The sequence below is a fragment of the Xenopus laevis genome, chromosome 3S, assembly GCF_017654675.1.
Source record: "Xenopus laevis strain J_2021 chromosome 3S, Xenopus_laevis_v10.1, whole genome shotgun sequence".
In the NCBI taxonomy this organism is placed as follows: domain Eukaryota; kingdom Metazoa; phylum Chordata; class Amphibia; order Anura; family Pipidae; genus Xenopus; species Xenopus laevis.
In genome coordinates, this window is record NC_054376.1 from 78,513,390 (window position 1) to 78,536,173 (window position 22,784).

Sequence of the window (22,784 nt, forward strand, 5' to 3'; positions counted from 1 at the left end):
TTATGGATATTTAGACAGAATGTGAACAAGGTCACACAGCTAGATGGCAGTTGGTTGAATAACACACTGGGCAAAAAATGCCTACAGGGCAAATAATGCCTAAAAGGTCAATTTATACACTAATACAGCGATGGATACGGATTACGTAAAATATATTATGGCTGCTTGAAAAAAGTCACTCCGGTGTTTTTTCTGGAGACGGTAATATTATGGATATTTAGACAGAATGTGAACAAGGTCACACAGCTAGATGGCAGTTGGTTGAATAACACACTGGGCAAAAAATGCCTACAGGGCAAATAATGCCTAAAAGGTCAACTTATACACTACTACAGCGATGGATACGGATTACGTAAAATATATTATGGCTGCTTGAAAAAAGTCACTCCGGTGTTTTTTCTGGAGACGGTAAAATTATGGATATTTAGACAGAATGTGAACAAGGTCACACAGCTAGATGGCAGTTGGTTGAATAACACACTGGGCAAAAAATGCCTACAGGGCAAATAATGCCTAAAAGGTCAACTTATACACTACTACAGCGATGGATACGGATTACGTAAAATATATTATGGCTGCTTGAAAAAAGTCACTCCGGTGTTTTTTCTGGAGACGGTAATATTATGGATATTTAGACAGAATGTGAACAAGGTCACACAGCTAGATGGCAGTTGGTTGAATAACACACTGGGCAAAAAATGCCTACAGGGCAAATAATGCCTAAAAGGTCAACTTATACACTACTACAGCGGTAGTAAAATAAAAAAAGTAAAATAAAAAAAAATGAATATTAAAAAAAAAAAATTAAAGTTGGTGCTGCTGAACTACTAGGAGCAGCAGATTAGCACACCAGTCCCACTCCCCAACACTGCTAGACTAATAGCACTGGGCTCTTATAGTAGTAGTAGTAGTAGTAGTAAAACAACAAAAAATAAATAAAAGCAGTCCTTACAAGGACTACTGTTATTGCAGCAGTCAGCAGATGAGATCAGAAGCAGGACAGCTGCCCACTGCAGCTACATACAGAGCACTGCAGTAGAAGGTAGATTACTAGCCAGCAAAGCTACCTAAGCTTAAATGTCCCTCAAACCCCTGCAGACTTCTGTCCCTCCAATAACAGAGCAGTATCAAAACGATTACTAGCCAGCAAACTTTCAACTGTCCCTGAAATCACTAACAGGCAGCAGCTCTCTCCCTACACTATCTCTTCAGCACACACAGGCAGTGTGAAAAAACGCTGCAGGGCTTCGGTTTTTATAGGGAAGGGGAGTGGTCCAGGGGAGAGCTTCCTGATTGGCTGCCATGTACCTGCTGGTCTGGGGTGAGAGGGCAAAAAAAAGCGCCAACAATGGCGAACCCAAAATGGCGAACGTCGCGCGACGTTCGCGAACTTCCGGCGAGCGCGAACACCCGATGTTCGCGCGAACAAGTTCGCCGGCGAACAGTTCGCGCCATCTCTAGTCAGTTCCTAGCCATACACATGACAAGTGCAAAAAATCACTTCTGATGGCATGCTCTGGTATTTTCATGTGATTTAATCTTAAATGTGACATAACAGAGTGTTAAAATATTTATAGTCCAGCATGTAGGTTTGACTATCTTTCATAAAATAAGTCATGTTCAGCATAGAAAGAATTTCCATGTGGAGCATATCCTCCAAAGTAACATTCATATTGTTCCCATTTATGCTCAGCAAGTGGTCTCAATAACCAAATGTCAGTGTGATGTGCCTAGCTTATATTTGACAATGATCTTTGCATCAGTGGGCATACAGATGATTTGTCATGATTATGTTTTACACTGTTGTTTTGATATGTACTGATCGGATGTCAAAAATATTTCTTTTTCCTTTGCTTTTCAGATATTTGTATGCGATGGGGCAGAAAGTTTGGAAACACTGGAAAAAACGTTACTTTGTTCTAGTACAGGTACTCTATTTTGCAGTCTTATTCTAATTACTAATCACTTGGACTTTAGACTTTGCCCAGTCTATTTCATTAGAGCTATACTGCATGCAGAAAACAGAATTAATTAGACCAAACAGGTTTGAATGCTGAAGAGACCAAATGCTCCTTTACACACATGTAATTAATATAGGTTATACTTCTAAGTATGTTTGAGGGCAAAGTAGTGACGGAACAGCACATTGTTGACGGGAATGAAGGACGAATAAAATTATATAAAATGATAATACCCTCCCCCAATTATTGTTTCCTTTTTACAATAAACTCTCCCAAGGCAGATGTGATAGAGGGATTGTGGCTTTTATATTAAGCCATATAAAGTGTGCTCATATAATTCAGAGGCCTTGATACCAGAGGTCAGAAGGTTAATTCCAACAAAGCACGCGGTAGGACTGTAGCCATAGAACTTCACTATACCATTCCTACAGTTGGTAGTTACTGACCACAAAGGCTAAAACAGTTCTGTGCTCAGGAAACCGTAAGTTGCGAAATGTTTCTTCTAGTAATGCTTGCACCTGCTCCTATGTAAGGAGGGTCTTGACCATGGTTTTCCCTGTAAGGGGTTTTCTTTCTCCCTGCAAGGGGCTTCCATGGGGTATTGGTCCTGACAAAGGTAACTCATGTCAATAGGTGTGATTTTGGAAGCCCTCATGTCACACTTAAGTGCTACACTGCCATGTAATTGCAACAGCTTCCCAGGCAAAACTCTTGTATGGTTTTTCTTTGTCTAATAAATGACCTCACTAATTTTGAGTTCTCAGAGTTTTGCTTTATAATGAGGTCTTGGTAATAAATTACCAACAGTAGTTAACTGGTTTCATATGTAATAAAATACATATAAGGTTCTTGCACAAGTAAATGGATTTGTGTTGATATTACAAAACATGCCATATAACAATTACTGTTGTCATATTTATTTAAAGTATAGAAGCTATAAAACTGTGTATTTTATGGCCAATTTTAGAGACTAGATTGCCCCCCCCCCTCCACTAGTAAATAAAGTTGGTCATACGTTCTTAAACTCCACCCACTTTCCCTTGTACTTTTTTCAGGAAAATCAAACCATAGCAGTGGGGGTAAAATTTGCTTAAAGTCTGGTACTGCAGGCAGGCGGTATAAAAACCACATGTACAATTTGAGCTGTGAATGTTGTACTACAAGCACATTATGGGGAAAGGGGGAAAAAGATTTTGCCACCTAAAGTACATTACATGCAGAGACTGTCAGGTATTCAAAAGAAGTACAAAGGAGCAGTAGGTACTGATATCCCAAGAACATAATTTAGAGAGAGCCCCACAAGTACTATAAAGAACATTATATAGGAAGAAGCAGAGGGCACTGGCACACCAAATACATAGAGAGCAGTGGACAATGACACCACGTGCAGTAAGCTATAGAGAATATTGGCAGGCCAAGCACAATATACAATCAAACAAAGTGGGTATAAGTACAAGAATGCATTAGATAGTAAGAATCAGTGAGCAAGGGCACTCCAAGCCTATTATAAGTTCTAGCAACAACCCATGCTCTGTCTCACTCTATTGTTCTGCCAAAATGAAAGGTATGAGGAGCTGCATTAGTAATGTGAAAAATTAAAATATCCCTTTTCTGCTAGTTAGACAGCAATGTTATATTATAATGGGACAGTTGTACAAATGCTCCAATCCCACTGCATCAGCATAATAATTATACATTTGAAACAAGACACGTCTAGCCTTTTGGCCTAAGTAAAACTTGTCTAACTTCTAGCTGATACAAAGGAAGGAGAATAACCCCTTATAAAGCTTCTCCAATTTACTTCAAAAAATTGGATGGCACAGGAGAAATTCTATATATAAATACCCCAAGAAATCATAGCGGAATGGCAATTTCATTTATAAATACCCCCAGAATTCATAGCAGAATGGCAATTCTATGTATAAATACCCCAACTATATCAAGATGGCACAGTGGCAATTACATGTATAAATACCCCAGAATTCATGGCAGGATGGCACCATGGCAATTCCATGTATAAAACCCCCAGAATTCACAGTAGGATGGCACAGGCTCAATTCCATATATGAATGCTCCCAGAATTGATAGTAGGATGGCACAAGTGCAATTCCATGTATAAATGCCCCCAGAATTGATAGTAGGTTGGCACAGTGCAATTCCATGTATACATACCCCCCAGAACCCATAGCAAGATGGCAAAGGGGCAATTCCATTTATAAATACCCCCAGCACCCATAGCAGGATGGCAAAGGGGCAATTCCATGTATAAATACCTCCCAGGACCCACAGAAGGATGGCAAAAGGGCAATTCCATGTATAACTACCCCCCAGAACCCATAGCAGGATGGCAAATGGGCAATTATTCCATGTATAAATACCCCCCCAGAACCCATAGCAGGATGGCAAAGGGGCAATTATTCCATGTATAAATACCCCCCAGAACTCATAGCAGGATGGCAAAGGGGCAATTCCATGTATAAACTACCCCCAGAACCCATAGCAGGACTAGGGGGGTCTGGGCCCACCAGTGCTACCCCCCCACCACCTTCAGGCCCCACCTCCCAAGCCGGCAAATCCTGCTCTGCTCAACCAGCCCCCCATGTGACCTACCACCAATACGCTTCATTTCTTCAATCAGATGGGGTGGGGAAGGTCAGGAGTACAGGCAGGCTGTGATGTGCTGGCGATCAATCAAGACCCTCACCCCCTCGCCAGGCGTAAATCCAGCTCTGCCCTCTGCATCCCCTGGCGCCTACACTGCAGGTGCGTGTCAGGCGGAGACTGTGTGGAGCCCAGTTCTGCCCTCTGCATCCCCTGGCGCCTACAACGCAGGTGCGCGTCAGGCGGAGACTGTGTGGAGCGGGTCTGTGTGGAGCGAGTTTGGGGCTGGTGTGTCGTTATCTCCGTTTGGCAGCTGGGGATGGGGGGGAGCAGGTCCTGCAGTGGGCCCTGTTGCAACTCCCCCTGCTCCCCTGTAGTTACGCCAACTGCCCGCCCGCCACTGCAATAAGGCAAAAAAGAAAAACGGCATTTGTTTTACCAAATCGAGGAAGAAAATTCTGGGGTGGCTGACAGCCCCTGTAACCCCCCGGTTCCGACGCCTATGGGCCCACCTGATGAACTGTGCCTTTCAGAGTTGCTTTTTAGCCCTTCTCCACTATTCCACTATTGTGGCAGATTAGTGTAATGTTGTTGGTGTCCTTCTTGACTGGCCCTTAGTGTTCCTTGCCCTAGGTCTAGTGGCAGTGGCTGACCAGGAGTATGAAAATATTGATAAGGGAATGAAGTTATTAGTATCCCAAAGGTAATCATAGTGGCCTCCTCCTGAGCCAGTATAAGGATCCCAATTCATAAGTAAATATGTACTGTTGAAACTTATCCAGTCCTGGGTGGCAGTTACCACTTATAGCAGTGGAGAGGGATGGAAAGTCAAGAGGCCACACTTGGTTGAAGTAAACCCCATTGCCTTATCGTTCCTTTTATAAAATTCTGATTAGTTTAACATCTAGCAAGCTAACAAGCTTCAGGTAAAACTGAAAAAGTTTTTTTTTTTTTTTTTGCTTTTGTTAACTAAATTCCAAATACAGTGGAACCTCGATTTTACATCCTCTGATTTTAAGTTTCCCCTCATTTTACATTGTTGTTTTGTGTTCCCACCTATATATTATACGTAAAACATTTCCCTGATTTTACACTTTCCTGGATTTTACGCCATTTTTTTGGTCCCTGAAAAATGTAACATGGGGGTTATACTGTATATTATTAATGCTGTCTACTATGGTACATACATTTTGACCTTCAGTTATTCCAGTGTTGATAATTTTTTAAGTGTTGACAAGTTTTTAAATTTCTCAAAAGTAGATGGCATTTTGCTTATCATTTTGCTCATGTAGGTAAGCCAGTATACATTTGCAATGTGCAGCTACAGAGAAAAGAAATCCGAGCCTCAAGAGCTGATGCAGCTTGAAGGATACACAGTGGATTACACAGACCCTCAGATAGGTAATTAGTCCTATTCTGTTTTCTTTTCTTTTTTTCAACTCAAATCTGTCAATACCTATACCTGTCAAAATGTTAACATAAATTGAGAATGCAGTGGCATGTACCAAAACCATAAATATACAATTGGCTTGGGCTACAAGGGCAGTTCTTGATTTTTTTTTCTTAGCAGACCTGATGCTGCTTCCCCCTTTCCCCAGGCTCTTACCTCTCCTATGTTCAGACCAAGGAAGGAGATGTGGCATTGTTTGTGTAGAGCTGTTCTTAGCTTGCATGTTGACAGATGCAGCCCTCGCCTATTATATTTGATCATCTTTTGTTTAATTATTTTATTTGAACTGCCTTTTTCTTAAGCTGGAAGTAGATCACTACATACAGTTGTTTACAAACTTTGTCCTCCAATGTGAAGGGAAGCTATGTTATGAATTTGAATGCTTACTGTTAATAGACAATACTATTGTGTTCCATTTCAACAGGTTTGAAGGGTGGCCATATGTTCTTTAATGCGGTCAAAGAAGGAGACACAGTTATTTTTGGGAGTGACGATGAACAGGATAGAGTCCTATGGGTACAAGCAATGTACAGAGCAACAGGGCAATCATATAAACCTATTGTTTCAAATCAGGCACAGAAATTAAAACACAAAGGACCGAGTGCTCAACCTGACACATCTCAGAATTGTAAGGTTTTTTTTCATTTGTAAAATTCTTTATCATAAAAAAGGTTTTATTCAGCTTTAAATACTGTGGAAGACAAAGGGACATATATACCTGAGCTTGGACAAGTAATGTTTGCGTCCAATGAAATACTACTTGTTGCAGCAACGACCCCCAACCCCCTACTCCTACCTCATACTGTGCCTGTAGCCCTCTTGCTTCCTGCCACTACTCCTACATACATGTACTTGTGAACTTGCTTACTGCCCCCAGCCGCACCAGTCTGGTCTCTCCATAAGAACAAAACCGGGTTTAGTTCCTTGCTTCACTTTTTTACTCTAGGCCTGAGGTTGTGGAAAAGAGTAGTATGAATTGCAATAAATGCATATTGAAATTCCAGAGTCACATCTTTTATATGATTTTAATGATTTCAAGGCATTACTACACTTTAAGGAAAAACATTGCAACTTACCAACTTGATATCCTTAAATGAGTAGTTCACCATTGAAAACACATAATTTTGGAATACTACAAATTATATATATATATATACATCCTGATGATGGTCCCTAGAGGATCGAAACGCATTGATGTCTCAATTTGTTGTGATGCAGTAGAGCATTATATTTGCTTTCATCAGTTCTTTGCCATGAGTGCTTTCTTCCCATAGACTATATATGATTTTCAGAAAGCATCCGGTTTTTTCTAATTTTGGTTCTGTACATTACCACAATGAATTTTAAATGAAACAACTCAGTTGCAGACTTTCAGCTTTAATTCAGTTGGTTAAACCACACGATTGCATAAAAATGTGAGGAATTTGAGCCTTTTTTTTTTTTAAAACAATCACTTCATTTCAGGGGCTCAAAAGTAATTGGAAAAATTAAAAAACTGAAAATAAAATGTTAATTTCTAATACTTGGTTGAAAACCCTTTTCTGGCAATGACAGCCTGAAGTCTTGAACTTATGGACATCACCAGATTCTGGGTTCCCTCCTTTTTAATGCTCTGCCAGGCCTTTACTGCAGCGGTTTTCAGTTGCTGTTTGTTTGTGGGCCTTTCTGTCCGAAGTTTAGGCTTCAACAAGTGAAATGCATGCTCAATTGGGTTCAGATCAGTTGACTGACTTGGCCATTCAAGAATATTCCACTTCTTTGCTTTAATAAACTGGATTGCTTTGGCTGTATGTTTTGGATCATTGTCCATCTGTATTATAAAAGGCCTCCCGATCAATTTGACTGCATTTAGCTGGATTTGAGCAGACAGTGTCTCTGAACACCTCAGAATTCATTCGGCTGCTTCTGTCCTGTGTCACATCATGGATAAACACGAGTGTCCCAGTGCCACTGGCAGCCATGCACGCCCAAGCCATCACACTGCCTCCGCCGTTTTACAGATGATGTGGTATGCTTTGGATCATGAGATGTTCCACACCTTCTCCATACTTTTTTCTTGCCATCATTCTGGTAAAGGTTGATCTTTATTTCATCTGTCCAAAGAATGTTTTTCCTGAACTGTGCTGGATGTTTTTTAAGTCCAATCTAGCCTTTCTATTCTTGATGCTTATGAGTGGCTTGCACCTTGCAGTGCACCCTCTGTATTTACTTTCATGCAGTCTTCTCTCTATGGTAGACTTGAATATCTATATGCCTACCTCCTGGAGAGTGTTGTTCACTTGTTTGGCTGTTGTGAATGGGGTTTCTCTTCACCATGGAAATAATTCTGTGATCATCCACCACTGTTGTCTTCCGTGGACATCCGGGTCTTTTTGCATTGCTGAGTTCACCGGTGCTTTCTTTCTTTCTCTGGATGTACCAAACTGTAGATTTTGCCACTCCTAATATTGTAGCAAATTCTCGGATGGGTTTTTTCTGTTTTTGCAGCTTAAGGATGGCTTGTTTCACCTGCATGGAGAGCTCCTTTGACTACATGTCACAGCAAAATCTTCCACATACAAGCAACCCCCCCCCTCAAATCAACTCCAGGTATTTTATCTGCTTCATTGATAGATATAACAAAGGAATTGCCCACACCTGCCCATGAAATAGCCTTTGAGTCAATTGTCCAATTACTTTTGAACCCCTGGTCCAATTACTTTTGAGCCCCTGAAATGAAGTGATTGTTTTAAAAAAAGGCTTTAGTTCCTCACATTTTTATGTAATCTTTTTGTTCAACCCACTGAATTAAAGCTGAAAGTCTGCACCTCAACTGTATCTGAGTTGTTTCATTTAAAATTCATTGTGGTAATGTACAGAACCAAAATTAGAAAAAAGTTGTCTGTCCAAATATTTATGGACCTTACTGTATATATGTGTGTGTGTGTGTGTGTGTGTACATTACATTAGAAAAAGAGATGTATTTACTAAGTATATGGCTGTTTGCTTTTCCCTCTGTTCTTGAAGGTTAGAACTCCTATTTCTGTGGGCTACAGTACCCATTACTTTATCAAGGTTCGTCATATTAAAAGCTTGGTACAAAACAAAGACTGAAAGTGACCCACCTTCTGCTGAAATGTTCATTTCTACTCTAGTTTGCCATTTAGGAAGTAGATTTTTAGCTGTAATGAATGTTTTTGTGCATTTTGGTTTTGTTATCTGTACAGCTGTGGATATTTTTAAAACAACATCTGAGTGGGACAATGTGCAATATAGCAATGCTTTTGTTTTCTCAGACCATTTCATCTTAGTCTGTATGTCTGCTAAGTGCTTTGAAATACACGAAGGTCACATAGTCAAGTTTTCAGTGAATAAAGCTATAGTGAATGTGTTGATCAATTTTTGAAATAAAGGTGAGAGGGGGAATATTGTAGTTGTGATACAATGTCTCAGGATATATACTCTAAATAAGCTACTTTATAGTGTAGCTAAACATTCTTAAATTATTTTTCTCTCCGTAAACAGATACAGACTGTGCCCAAAGACATGGCATGGATGAATTTCTATCCTCTAATCCCTGCAGATTTGATCATGCTTCCCTCTTTAAAGTCCTTCAACAACAGACACTTGATCACCGATTAAATGATTCCTATTCTTGTCTGGTAAGTACTACAACCTAGGGTAAAAGAAATGAAGTGAGAAACAGTTTTCTCAAAGTGGTATTTTCTTCAAAACTCATTAAATAAGTGTGCTTGGTTTTGGGATAAAGGATTTCAATCGATTGACTTCAAATTTGAAAATTATACACTTGAAGGTTGCTGCTGTGCCACTCAATAGAGAAGAAAATAGAATCAAACTAGCACCGAAATGTGGTTTATCAGCCCCTCCAGAGAGGGCTTAATAAAAGCTAAAAGCTTTACAAAGGTATAGAAGCCTTCATAGAGGAATTTGTGAACACAAATACTGGCATTTTCAAGTTGGGTCTTTTTTTTCATCTTTTTTTAAACTGCCATCATAAAATACTTTTCTTCCTGACAAAGGACAAACTCTATAGCAGTTTTAAATATCATTGTTACTTTCAGTTTGGTTATCTGCGTCTCAGTCTCTTGTTTTTAAAACCGTACAGTCACACACATTATTCTGTATTTATATTAAGTTCTGTATTTACATTGTTGTTTAGACTATGCAACTTATTGCGCTTTGTAAGATATATAAAAACCCTAAAATTAGTTTCAACCAGAAAGTTCCTAACTAAAATTTCAACAAACAATTCTTATTTTTATTTTTTCACTGACTAACTTTTTTCTGTAATAAAAAAAACTTTAAAAAAGAATCCTATAAGAATTTTTTAATGTTTTAAATATTTTAGTAGCCTTAAGGAATGGTGCTCCCTTTTATGGAACAACCCAAGTTCCAGTTACTTCAGATACTAGCAGCACATACCTGTATTCATGTTCCAGAGCAGATATTTAGATGATCCCTGTGACAAAAAATGAGAGAAAACAATGCTCATTGCTTATACTGAGGTACGTCTAGGTTCTTTACTGAATACTGAGAGAAGAACTCCAAACAAATGAGCTTGGCTATGCTGCCAAGGTTGTTTTTGTAATCCAACAGACCCATTATTTAAAGCTTCTTTTAAATACTCTTCTTAAAAAAGTGTATCAAATGGTTGTTAATTTCAGAAAAAAATGGTATTTAAACAACAAAGTAATTATGAAGTGGATTTGCGTATCCACTTCAGATTGTAAGTGGCAAACACACCAAAAATCACAACATGATTTCTGGAATTTAGAGATGCATCTAGTAACTGCTTGTTTGATAATCCCCCTGCCCCCAAGTTTAAAGGATCAGCTGTCAATAATGTGTTGTCCCTTACAAGTCCTTTTATGGACAGTCTTGTGCAGCTTCTTTTTGATTACGCAAAAGTTAACTGCTGTTCTTCCAACAAGAATACCTAAACCTGGAGGCTTTCTTCACTTAATATTTGCATTCAAGGGAGGATGGATAAAGCACACCTTGAAAATGCTTCCAACAAGGTTTATCTGTTTTGTTATTGGGAACATGTGTAGGGCACACAGTAAGTTTAAAAATACAACAACTCTGCCAAATTCCTGAGTCAAAAATTGTGGACAAATTTGTGGTATTTTTTGTGCTGTTATATTGTATATGGCATCCAGCTTCTCCTGGGCAGGCTGTCAAGTCACTAGGATGCAGCACAACTTGAGCATGCATTTCAAATTCAGAAAACAACCAGGGTATGTGCAGCTCAATCTGCATCACAATTTTGCTGCAAGGGGGACTTGCAGACAATACTTGTAAGCTAGTCCTAAAATTTCACACTTAATTTAGTGTTGGGTGTTATATATTTAGGCACTTGTATTGCAAAGCATCTGGTTACAACAGTAAAGTGATATAGCAACGATACCCAAAATCATTTTGAAAACTAGAATATAAGAATTAGCTCAGATGGCAATCTTGTCTATCAATTTGGGGTGATTGTGAATACAGAAATGGCTACACATAAAACTCATGGTTTACTGTTTACTAGTTCTGTCCAGACAACCATATTTACACTTATTTATTTTTTTAAGTCTCCAGCATCTGTTTGCTTTTTTTGTTAAATATTAGATCTTTTTTTAACAACTAATACATTCTTCTAATTTGTAATAATCTAATAAATTTGAAGTAGACAAAAGCATTTCCACAATTCCTTGGTTTACTTTTAAGATTACAGAATTATTTCATTCAGAAACTTACATGTTTTTTTTTAGGTCTGAAAAAACGACTGACAAAATTACACCCTAGACTTACTAACACACTAGAATTCATTTATCTTAATATAGAATAACTGAAACCGGGTGCTTTTTATAGCCGCAAATTACCTTCTGCATTTATTTACTAATCATTTTGACCATTTATCATTTTGGTAAACTGTCCTGTTTTAACAGATTTGAAGAATGCTTACTCCTAACTGTGGTCTTCAAATTTTCACACTAGTGTTCAGTGGAATTAAGATTTGGACTCTGCTGGTCACTGTAAATGGAGAGTTGTCATTTATAAAAAGCACTAATTTAATTTCATATGTCAACCAGATATTTTCCCAAAAGGTTTACTTTTGGTCTTTTGGCCTCTTTATGCAGAAGCTGCCCTAAATTTTCATTAACACTACTTTGATAATCTTTTCTCTTGTATACATTCATGACATTGTCTGATGTGCCATGAAACTCTTTAAATACAGTGGACACACAGTGGAATATTTAGGTATTTGGAGATGGACTTAAAATTGTTTGTCTCCCATGTGCAATATGGTGCACACAGAGAATTCATACTTGTTTATATACCTGCTTGTTTATATGCAAGAGCATGCAACTTATCGACAGTGAGGTTTCTTTTACATTTTAGAACAATCACATATTTGAAATCAAAATATTTCTTACAGCTTTTGAATGCGGTGCCACTAATTCTGTCCATTGTTTTTGTAGAGCGTTTCCGTGTGGTCATTTTTAAATGAAATCCCATGCAGTGAAACTTTTATGTATTCCACTGGACTGGAAGGCAGGAGTTAATAGGTCTACTTTTTTTTGTCGATGGGGCTTCTATTGACACAACATTCAGCATCACATCAGCATATCTGTGTTGGCCCAATTTAACAGACCCTATAGGGAAGAGTATGATTGGTTATCTCCTGTGTTCTGTGTGGTGGGATGCATTAATAAACACTGCATAGTGTAAGCAAGTGATATTTGATAAATGGCACTCAAGGGAGTGGAATATATTTAGGGGGAATGTAATATTGTTCACTAACAAAAAATTGTTCGCAATGCAAATAAACAGTAGGATAGCGATTGTGAATTTTATAGTTTGCCATAGTGTGCAGTGTATGTAATAAAACTTTTGAAAAAGTTGCTATGGTTGCTCCAAAAGTTTACACCACCTTCAAGCAGGTGTTAATGTTTGCCAATACTCAATTAAGATTCGCAGTGCAATAAAAGCCCAATGAAGAATATTACATTGCGACATGCAAATTTGTTCTCTTCTCATTGTATTCAATGCAAGAAAAGCACTTTTTGCTCTCACATTCTCTCGACTTAATGTTAAAACTTATATCTGGGTAGATATTAAAACAAATAATTACATTTGTTTGTGTTTATTTTCATCTGTTATTTGTATCTGTTTCTGTTAACTTAATCCTTTTTGTTGCAGAGTGGATAACAGATTTTTTCATCTTCTATTATGTGTCATTCATATGATATCAACTTGGCATATTCACTGGGCACAAAAATGTGTGTTACTTTTTAGAATCATCCAGGATAATGACTAGAGAAAACATTTTCATAAGGCCAGCTGGTGGGATGAAGAGAGTTAGCTTTTCTCAAATAAAAAGCATCAGTTGATGCCAAAAAAAACCTACTAATGAACTAAATTACATTTCCCCAGTTCAGCCATCATAAACTATTTCTAATGATCATTCACAATACATCTCCGTCCATATTTTGCATATTATTTTTCCCTAATATATATATATATATATATATATATATATATATATATATATATATATATATATAGAGATAGATAGATAGATACAACTGTAAAAGCTTGCCAACAATTTAACACTTTTGTTTATTTTCTAGACTAAATCTAGTTCTGCTTTCATTTTTTTTCATCTGTAGGGATGGTTCAGTCCTGGTCAGGTTTTTGTATTAGATGAATACTGTGCACGATATGGTGTTCGTGGTTGCCATCGACATCTCTGCTACCTTAAAGAATTAATTGAGCATGCTGAATCTGGAGCTGTGATTGACCCAACACTGCTTCATTACAGCTTTGCATTCTGTGCATCTCATGTTCACGGAAACAGGTAAAAACCAATCAAGTTTTTATTTTGTTTTTTACTTAGTGTGTGACTAAGCTAGAGGGACAATCAGCTTTAATTCATCGACACAAAAGTCCAACTAAAGCATACATTTGCTTACTTTGGTAGTTCTAACATCCAGTACACAAGAAGATTAAGCAGGCTGGTTTCTTAGGGAACCCCATAGGTGAATATCACAGCAGGAATATCTGTCACTTGCTGTCAGACTCAAAAAACTCTGGTCTATTCAGCAGGTGAAGTACAGGGCAGCTCCTACTTTCTTACATTCACCTGCTGCTCACTTCCTTAAAAACACTCCTTGGATGTCCAGCCCATCTCTGGCTGGTTAACCCTCTAGTGGCTCTTATAGGGGTGACACTTAAAAGGATTGCTCAAAGAATGAGGATATATATTTGCCATACAGGATATATCCCCTCCAACTTGACTGGCAACATTCCTTCCTTCCTTTCTTCCTTGTTAAAGTTTCCATTTTATATTTTTTGTTTTTAAACAGTTTTTTTCTTCCTTGCCCCATATAATACTTATATGACAATTCCTTGCTCAGCACACAAACACACAATACCCTTTAAAGGACTTTAAAATTACAAAGCCTTTATTAAGAAATAACGTAACGAAACTCCGCTTCTGCTCCTCTTCAGAAAAGGCGGCAGTTTGACGATCCATCTTGCGGCGCTCAATTTCTACTCCCTGGCTATCTCCTATATATATGGAATATGCTGTAGACGCTCCACGAGAGGTCAAACGTAAACAGTAAACTGTATCTGCTACGTAAATATACAGAAAAATCAGGAAATGCAGGAACATGTAAATGCAACTTTGGAACATCTCAGAGGAATTGGAACTGTGTCACAAGCACAGAAAAAATGCAGGGTGGTTTGTTTATTTCAAAGTATGCACAATGCAAAATGGTTCAAAAATCATAGCTGAGGGAACAAATGTGTAGAAAACAATGCTAAAATTGCCACTCAATCGCTTCATCAGAAACGCATCCATGGAACAGATGTCTGGGACAAAATATGACTTCTTATATCTTATATATCACCATGCAATACAATCATGAAATTCATCTGTTGTATCAAAGCAACGGCAACAAGGTTACTATTACCTAAAGCAAGTCAGAGAAGGGCAAGTCCACCCCTTAGGGGCAGATTTATCAAAGGTCGAGGTGAATTTTTGAATGAGAAAAATTAATATTTCAAGCTATTTTCTGTGTACATCAACTAGGGAATAGTCCAAATTCGATTTGAATTTAAAAAAATGTGAATATCGAAATTTATCATGTACTGTCTCTTTAAAAATTTGACTTCGACCAGTCGTCATCTAAAACCTGCCGAATTGCTGTTTTAGCCTATGGGGGACCTCCTAGAACCTATTTGGAGTCAATTGGTGGACTTTGAAAAATCGAATTCGATGGAAAGCGCTATTACTTTGATTCGAATTTGGCCGAATACAGACCTATCTGATCAAAAATTGACCTATTCGACCATAAAAAAAAAAAACAACTTAATTTCGGTTGGTCTTTTTGAATTCGAATTTCGAAGTTTTTTCAATTTGAAATTCGACCCTTGATAAATATGCCCTTTAGAATTGATCCACAGTGATGTGTGTGGACCAAACCTGGAGACAAGCATTTTGTGACCTTCATATATGACTACTCCAAATACACAAAAGTATATTTAATGTGAACCCATGTATAAACTCATTTATAAACACTCAGCAAATTAGCCCCTGGGAAAAAACACAGACATGCCCCCCCAAGCTGCCTCCTTAAGTAATTAATTGCGCTTTCAGCACCCTAAATCCAGAACCAGTGCTAGGCTCCCTGGTCACAGCTCTTGCTTCTGCCTTTAACAGCCGCCTTTCACCTCGGGAGGAGCCCTCGGCTAATTGGATGCCGCCAGGTCTTACTAAGAGAGGAGCAAAGCTAAAGGTTCTGGATGAGCAAACGGGCACGATCGTCTCACCAAGGATACTGGATGGAAGTACAAAACTTGGAAGACAGGTCAGACAACACAGCGTGGAACAGGCAGGCCGGGCCAGCACAAGCAGAGTTAGAATAGTCAGTCAAGCTGGGTCGATGCAGGCAGAGTTCAAGGAATATTCAGAAGGCTAGGATTAGGATTGGCGAGAGTAGAATATCGGTCAGGCAATGATCAGATTGGAGAATTCAGAATAGTCAGGCAAGGCAAAGGTCAATAACCAGAGGATCAGACTGGAATCAGCAGGAATAAAGCACCTAGAAACTAGCAAATAGATTTTACAAAGGGCAATGAGCTCAACGCTGAAATCCCCTTTTATACTGTTTGAATTTCGCGCCATTGCGCAATGACGTAATCATGCCGGCGCATAAACCCAGAAGATTCAGAAAGAAGGGCCTGTATGGGCTTAAACAAGCCACCAGAGCCTGGAATGAGAACATAAATCATGTCCTTTTACATGGAGTATTTTCCAGAAGCAAGGCAGATCCATGTATGTACATTTAGCAACAAAAACAACAGATGGATATATGTATTGATCTATGTGGATGATGTGCTAGTCTGTTATATGCAAGAAGGGGACAGTGATGATGATGACATTGTTCAAAGACTAAAGGCAAATATTGAAATGAATGATTTGGGAAATGTCACTTATTACCTTGGAATATAAATTTGGATGGAAGTTTCCTACTTAATTGGAAAAATAAAATTCAAGAACTGATAACTTATTGTGAAATGGAGGAAGCAAATGAAGGGAAAACTCCTAAGGAAGTTGAATACCTAAAGGGCGTGAATGATGAGCGATTGTTGACAGACAAACACCAATATTGAAAGGTTATTGGCAAATTGTTGTTCGTAGCCATAGTGACAAGACCAGACATTACAGCAGCAGGAGGAATACTTTGCAGGAAGGTTTCAGATCCATCACATTGTGATTGGAATGCGGTAAAGTGCATCATAAAATACTGTACCTGAAAGGGACCAACCCTACTCCTGGAAGACAACCAAGGATGTATTAGTTTGTCACAAAAGGAAAAGGTGAACCAGCGTACTAAACACATTAAAGTGAAATATCACCTTTGAGGAACCCTCAAGATCAGGGCATCACTGAATTGCAGTACTGTCCATCTGAGACTATGGTGGCAGAAGCCATTACCCAAGCATCATTTTGAGAAATTGATTGAAAGAATGAATCATGTGGAATAATCTCCATGCTGTTGACAAGGGGTGTTGGAATACAACAGACAGAGATTGTTCCAGTGCATGTTACTTAATGCAAAGAGAGACTATTGTTGCTTAGCAATGTGATCTCATGTTTGACCTGTAACCCTGTGTGATTTTCTTCTTGCTCTTCCTGTGTGTGCTCTCTATGAAAGTTCCTGTTGCATGCCCAGTGCTTATGATGAGCTCTATAAATCAAACAAGTTACCGTTCATACAGAAGTTGGTGTGTCTGTCCTATCTACACATACAATTCAGATCAGCTATCTGCTAACAATGTTTTGTGTTAATAGAGGCAAATAGCACTTTACCAAGTAATTAACTGTTTTATGAAGGCTTAAGGAGAGAGAAGTAATTATATAACTATGTTGAATTACTGGGCCTTGCCTAGAAAATTTGATGCTACATCCTTAAAATAGTTTTTTTTTTTTTCGAAAAGCACCTTGCAAAATATTTGCTGCCCTGATAATTTCTCCAGTGCAATTAAACTTCACAATGTCTTTGGTGATATAGGTAGACCTGTAACCAGGATTTTGTACCCAATATTGAGTTTATAGGCAAATAGATTGCATAACCAAGCATAGTACCTAGAGTTGCTTCTTTGCAACAATATGCTGTTAAGTTTTTTTCCCAATATTATGGAATAATGCAATCTTATTAGTCAGGTGTTGTGTGCTTTTGGTTTAAGTGGCTGGCAGACTGAAGCTCAGAACCTTTTGAACATGCCTAGAAGAATATTTTATCTTTTACCACAAATCCTACTGATTATCCAATACTATGAAATTGGCAACCTACATTGACCTGCATTGTTTAAGGGTATAGTTTTTCCTTTAATTTCCCTTCCTCTCCAGAGACTGACACCTCTGCAGTCAACAATTAATGCCGCTTCCAAGCTTGTATAATATGTGTGATGATCCTTAGTGTGGATGCTTGCCCATGTTTGCTCTGCTTCTCCTCAGGGTAAATTTTAAATTAATAGTTTTCACAGTCCACAAGTCTACTCTAGGGATGTAGCGAACGTCGGAAAAAACCCCATAGACTTCAATGGGAAGGCGAATTTTAAAAGCTAGAAAAGACATTTCTGGCCAGAAAAATGATTTTAAAGTTGTTTAAAGGGTGCAACGACCTGGACAGTGCCATGCCAGAGGGGGATCAAGGGCAAAAATGTTTCTAAAAAATCCATTGTTGACACAGCGCTGCGTTTTGTGCTGTAAAGGGCAGAAATCACACTACATTTCTAAACCTGTGTAATAAAATGCTTTAAAACGTCCGGCGTCTACATGCCAATCAAGTCGTGTAAAGGTTACAGCCTGTTCACACGCAAAGACGAAACGCGGTGCTTACTGCAACGCAAAAAGACGCAAAGAGCTTTAATGAATGATACCGTCAAGTGAGCAAATAATAGTTTTTAATTACTAGTTGCTTGTCACCTCCAGGATGTTCGTCCTGTTGGTGGCAATATTTCTGTAGTGGTGTGTTTAGCAGTCACCGTGCTTGTGCGCACGTGCACGGTCAGGCAGAGGTAATTCAATGTACAGTGAAGTGAACCAAAAAACACTGATTCTGCAGTGTGGGCCCAGTTTTGGTCTACTTTATTGATCACCTGCGGTGACCATAAAAGATGCGATTTTGCCACTGTTGCAGAACCCTGAAAAATTAGGCATGTGTACTTTCCTGAAAAATTATGTTTTTTTTGTCGCAGCCACTGAACCAGAAGTCCAGAAACAATATGCCATATAAATGCTGAAAATATTAATTTTTTTTTGTGGCAGCCACTGCAGCACAGAGGCCAGAAAAAATATGCCATGTAAATGCAAACAATATTAATTTTTTTTTGTCGCAGCCACTGCAGCACAGAGGCCAGAAAAAATATGCCATATAAATGCAAACAATATTAATTTTTTTTTGTCGCAGCCACTGCAGCACAGAGGCCAGAAAAAATATGCCATATAAATGCAAACAATATTAATTTTTTTTTGTCGCAGCCACTGCAGCACAGAGGCCAGGAAAAATATGCCATATAAATGCTAACAATATAAAAAATTTTTGTCGCAGACACTGAAGCACAGAGGCCAGAAAAAATATGCCATATAAATGCTGAAAATATTCAATTTTTTTGGTCGCAGCCACTGAAGCACAGAGGCCAGAAAAAATATGCCATATAAATGCTGAAAATATTCTGTTTTTTTTGGTCGCAGCCACTGAAGCACAGAGGCCAGAAAAAATATGCCATATAAATGCTGAAAATATTCTGTTTTTTTTGGTCGCAGCCACTGAAGCACAGAGGCCAGAAAAAATATGCCATATAAATGCTGAAAATATTCATTTTTTTGTCACAGCCACTGAAGCACAGAGGCCAGAAAAAATATGCCATATAAATGCTGAAAATATTCTGTTTTTTTTGGTCGCAGCCACTGAAGCACAGAGGCCAGAAAAAATATGCCATATAAATGCTGAAAATATTCATTTATTTTTGTCGCAGCCACTGAAGCACAGAGGCCGAAACAATATGCCATATGAATGCTGAAAATATTCATTTTTTTGTCACAGCCACTGAAGCACAGAGGCCAGAAAAAATATGCCATATAAATGCTGAAAATATTCTGTTTTTTTTGGTCGCAGCCACTGAAGCACAGAGGCCAGAAAAAATATGCCATATAAATGCTGAAAATATTCATTTATTTTTGTCGCAGCCACTGAAGCACAGAGGCCGAAACAATATGCCATATAAATGCTGAAAATATTCATTTTTTTGTCACAGCCACTGAAGCACAGAGGCCAGAAAAAATATGCCATATAAATGCTGAAAATATTCATTTTTTTGTCACAGCCACTGAAGCACAGAGGCCAGAAAAAATATGCCATATAAATGCTGAAAATATTCTGTTTTTTTTGGTCGCAGCCACTGAAGCACAGAGGCCAGAAAAAATATGCCATATAAATGCTGAAAATATTCATTTATTTTTGTCGCAGCCACTGAAGCACAGAGGCCGAAACAATATGCCATATAAATGCTGAAAATATTCATTTATTTTTGTCGCAGCCACTGAAGCACAGAGGCCGAAACAATATGCCATATAAATGCTGAAAATATTCATTTTTTTGTCACAGCCACTGAAGCACAGAGGCCAGAAAAAATATGCCATATAAATGCTGAAAATATTCTGTTTTTTTTGGTCGCAGCCACTGAAGCACAGAGGCCAGAAAAACTCAGGATTTACCTGGATTCAAATTAAACCAGTAGGGTTTGCACCCTAGTTTGTAACGGTGATGGAGGGAGGAGGACGCTAAAGGACAGCTGTATGTGGAGTCATGAGGCGTGCAGAGAAGGACAGCTGCATGGGGAGTCAGAATCAGAAACTCAGAACAAGTCTTCCGGCGTGCAGTAACCCTCCGAGATCCACCCCTCATTCATTTTAATAAAGGTCAGGTAATCCACACTTTTGTGACCTAGGCGAGTTCTCTTCTCAGTTACAATCCCTCCTGCTGCACTGAAGGTCCTTTCTGAGAGGACACTTGAGGCGGGGCAAGACAAGAGGTTCATGGCAAATTGTGACAGCTCTGGCCACAGATCAAGCCTGCGCACCCAGTAGTCCAGGGGTTCATCGCTCCTCAGAGTGTCGATATCTGCAGTTAATGCCAGGTAGTCCGCTACCTGCCGGTCGAGGCGTTCTTTGAGGGTGGATCCAGAAGGGTTCTGCCGCTGCCTTGGACAAAAAACATTTGCATGTCTGACGTTACAGAGTGGCCAAAGTGCTTTGTCCTTGCAGGTGCACTCGTGGCAGGATTACTGGCACCTCTGCCCCTGGAATGTTGATGAGTTCCTGAAGTGACATCACCCTTAAAAGCATTGTACAACATGTTTTGCAGGCTGGTTTGTAAATGCAGCATCCTTTCAGACTTGTGGTATGTTGGTAACATTTCTGCCACTTTATGCTTGTACCGAGGGTCTAGTAGAGTCGCGACCCAGTACAGGTCCTTCTCCTTAAGCCTCTTGATACGGGGGTCCTTCAACAGGCATGACAGCATGAAAGACCCCATTCTCACAAGGTTGGATGCAGAGGTATCCATCTCTGCTTCCTCGTTATCAAGGACTGCATCATCCACGGTCTCCTCCCCCCAGCCACGTACAAGACCAGGGGTCCCCAAAAGGTCACCACTAGCCCCCTGGGAAGCCTGCTCCTGTTGGTCCTCCTCCTCCACAAAGCCACCTTCCTCCTCTGACTCTACTTCTGACACCTCTCCCTGCGTTGCAGCAGGTGCCTGGGTTCGTTCTGGTGATTCCGACCAGAAATCGTGCGCTTCCTGCTCCTCGTCACGCTGGTCTACAGCCTCATCTGTCACTCGTCGCACGGCACGCTCCAGGAAGAAAGCAAAGGGTATTAGGTCGCTGATGGTGCCTTCGGTGCGACTGACCATATTTGTAACCTCTTCAAAAGGGCGCATGAGCCTGCAGGCATCGCGCATAAGCACCCAGTAACGGGGGAAAAAAATCCCCAGCTCTGCAGATCCAGTCCTACCACCCAGTTCAAACAGGTATTCGTTGACGGCTCTTTGTTGTTGCAGCAGACGTTCCAACATGAGGAGCGTTGAATTCCAGCGAGTCTGGCTGTCGCAAATCAAACGCCTAACTGGCATGTTGTACCGCTGCTGAATGTCAGCAAGGCGTGCCATGGCTGTATAGGAACGTCTGAAATGGGCCGACACCTTCCTGGACTGCCTGAGAACGTCCTGGAATCCTGGGTACTTTGAGACAAAACGTTGTACTATTAAATTCAGAACATGTGCCATGCAGGGCACATGTGTTAAATTGCCCAGTCTCAGTGCTGCCAACAGATTGCTTCCATTGTCACACACCACTTTTCCGATCTTCAGTTGGTGTGGGGTCAGCCACCGATTGGCCTGTGACTGCAGAGATGACAGGAGTACAGATCCGGTATGGTTTTTGCTTTCCAGGCACGTCATCCCCAAGACAGCATGACAACGGCGTACCTGGCACGTCGAATAGCCTAGGGGGAGCTGGGGGTGCACAGGTGTGGAGGAGGAGGACCCATCAGCAGAGGACGAAGAAGAGGAAGAAGACGAGGTAGAGAGCGAAGGAGGAGTAGAGGTGGTGGCAGAACCGCGTGCAATCCGTGGCGGTGACACCAACTCCACTGTCGTTGTTGAGCCACACATTTCCTGCTTCCCAGCCATGACCAAGTTCACCCAGTGGGCAGTGTAGGTGACATACCTGCCCTGACCATGCTTGGAGGACCATGCGTCAGTAGTCATATGGACCTTTGGCCCAACACTAAGTGACAGAGATGCGGTGACTTGGCTCTGCACATGGTGGTACAGGTGTGGTATTCCTTTTTTTGAAAAAAAATTGCGGCTGGGTACCTTCCACTGCGGTGTCCCAATTGCTACAAATTTGCGGAAGGCCTCCGAGTCCACCAGCTGGTATGGTAAAAGCTGGCGGGCTAAGAGTGCAGACAAGCCAGCTGTCAGACGCCGGGCAAGGGGGTGACTCGCAGACATTGGCTTCTTACGCTCAAACATGGCCCTCACAGAAACTTGGCTGGGGGCAGATGACTGGGAATGGGAACTGGTGGTCAAGGTGGAAGGCGGAGTGGAGGGTGGTTCAGACGGGTCAAGGACAGCAGAGGTAGAGCAGTAAGATGCTGGACCAGAAGGAGGGTGGCTTTTAGTTTGCCTGTTGCCTTTGAGGTGTTGCTC

General features: G+C 40.0%; 1 protein-coding gene across 7 annotated transcripts in view; it reads left to right on the plus strand.

Moving 5' to 3' along the window:
• cadps2.S (Ca++-dependent secretion activator 2 S homeolog) overlaps positions 1-22,784 on the plus strand; it is a 192,434-nt gene that overhangs the window by 46,643 nt on the left and 123,007 nt on the right. For all 7 annotated transcript variants that reach the window (XM_041588530.1, XM_041588528.1, XM_041588529.1 and 4 more), the window contains exons 9-13: positions 1,862-1,928; positions 5,855-5,963; positions 6,437-6,640; positions 9,517-9,653; positions 13,668-13,855. In XM_041588530.1, coding sequence (XP_041444464.1) covers positions 1,862-1,928; positions 5,855-5,963; positions 6,437-6,640; positions 9,517-9,653; positions 13,668-13,855 — 705 coding nt within the window. The remainder of the gene's footprint in view (positions 1-1,861; positions 1,929-5,854; positions 5,964-6,436; positions 6,641-9,516; positions 9,654-13,667; positions 13,856-22,784) is intronic.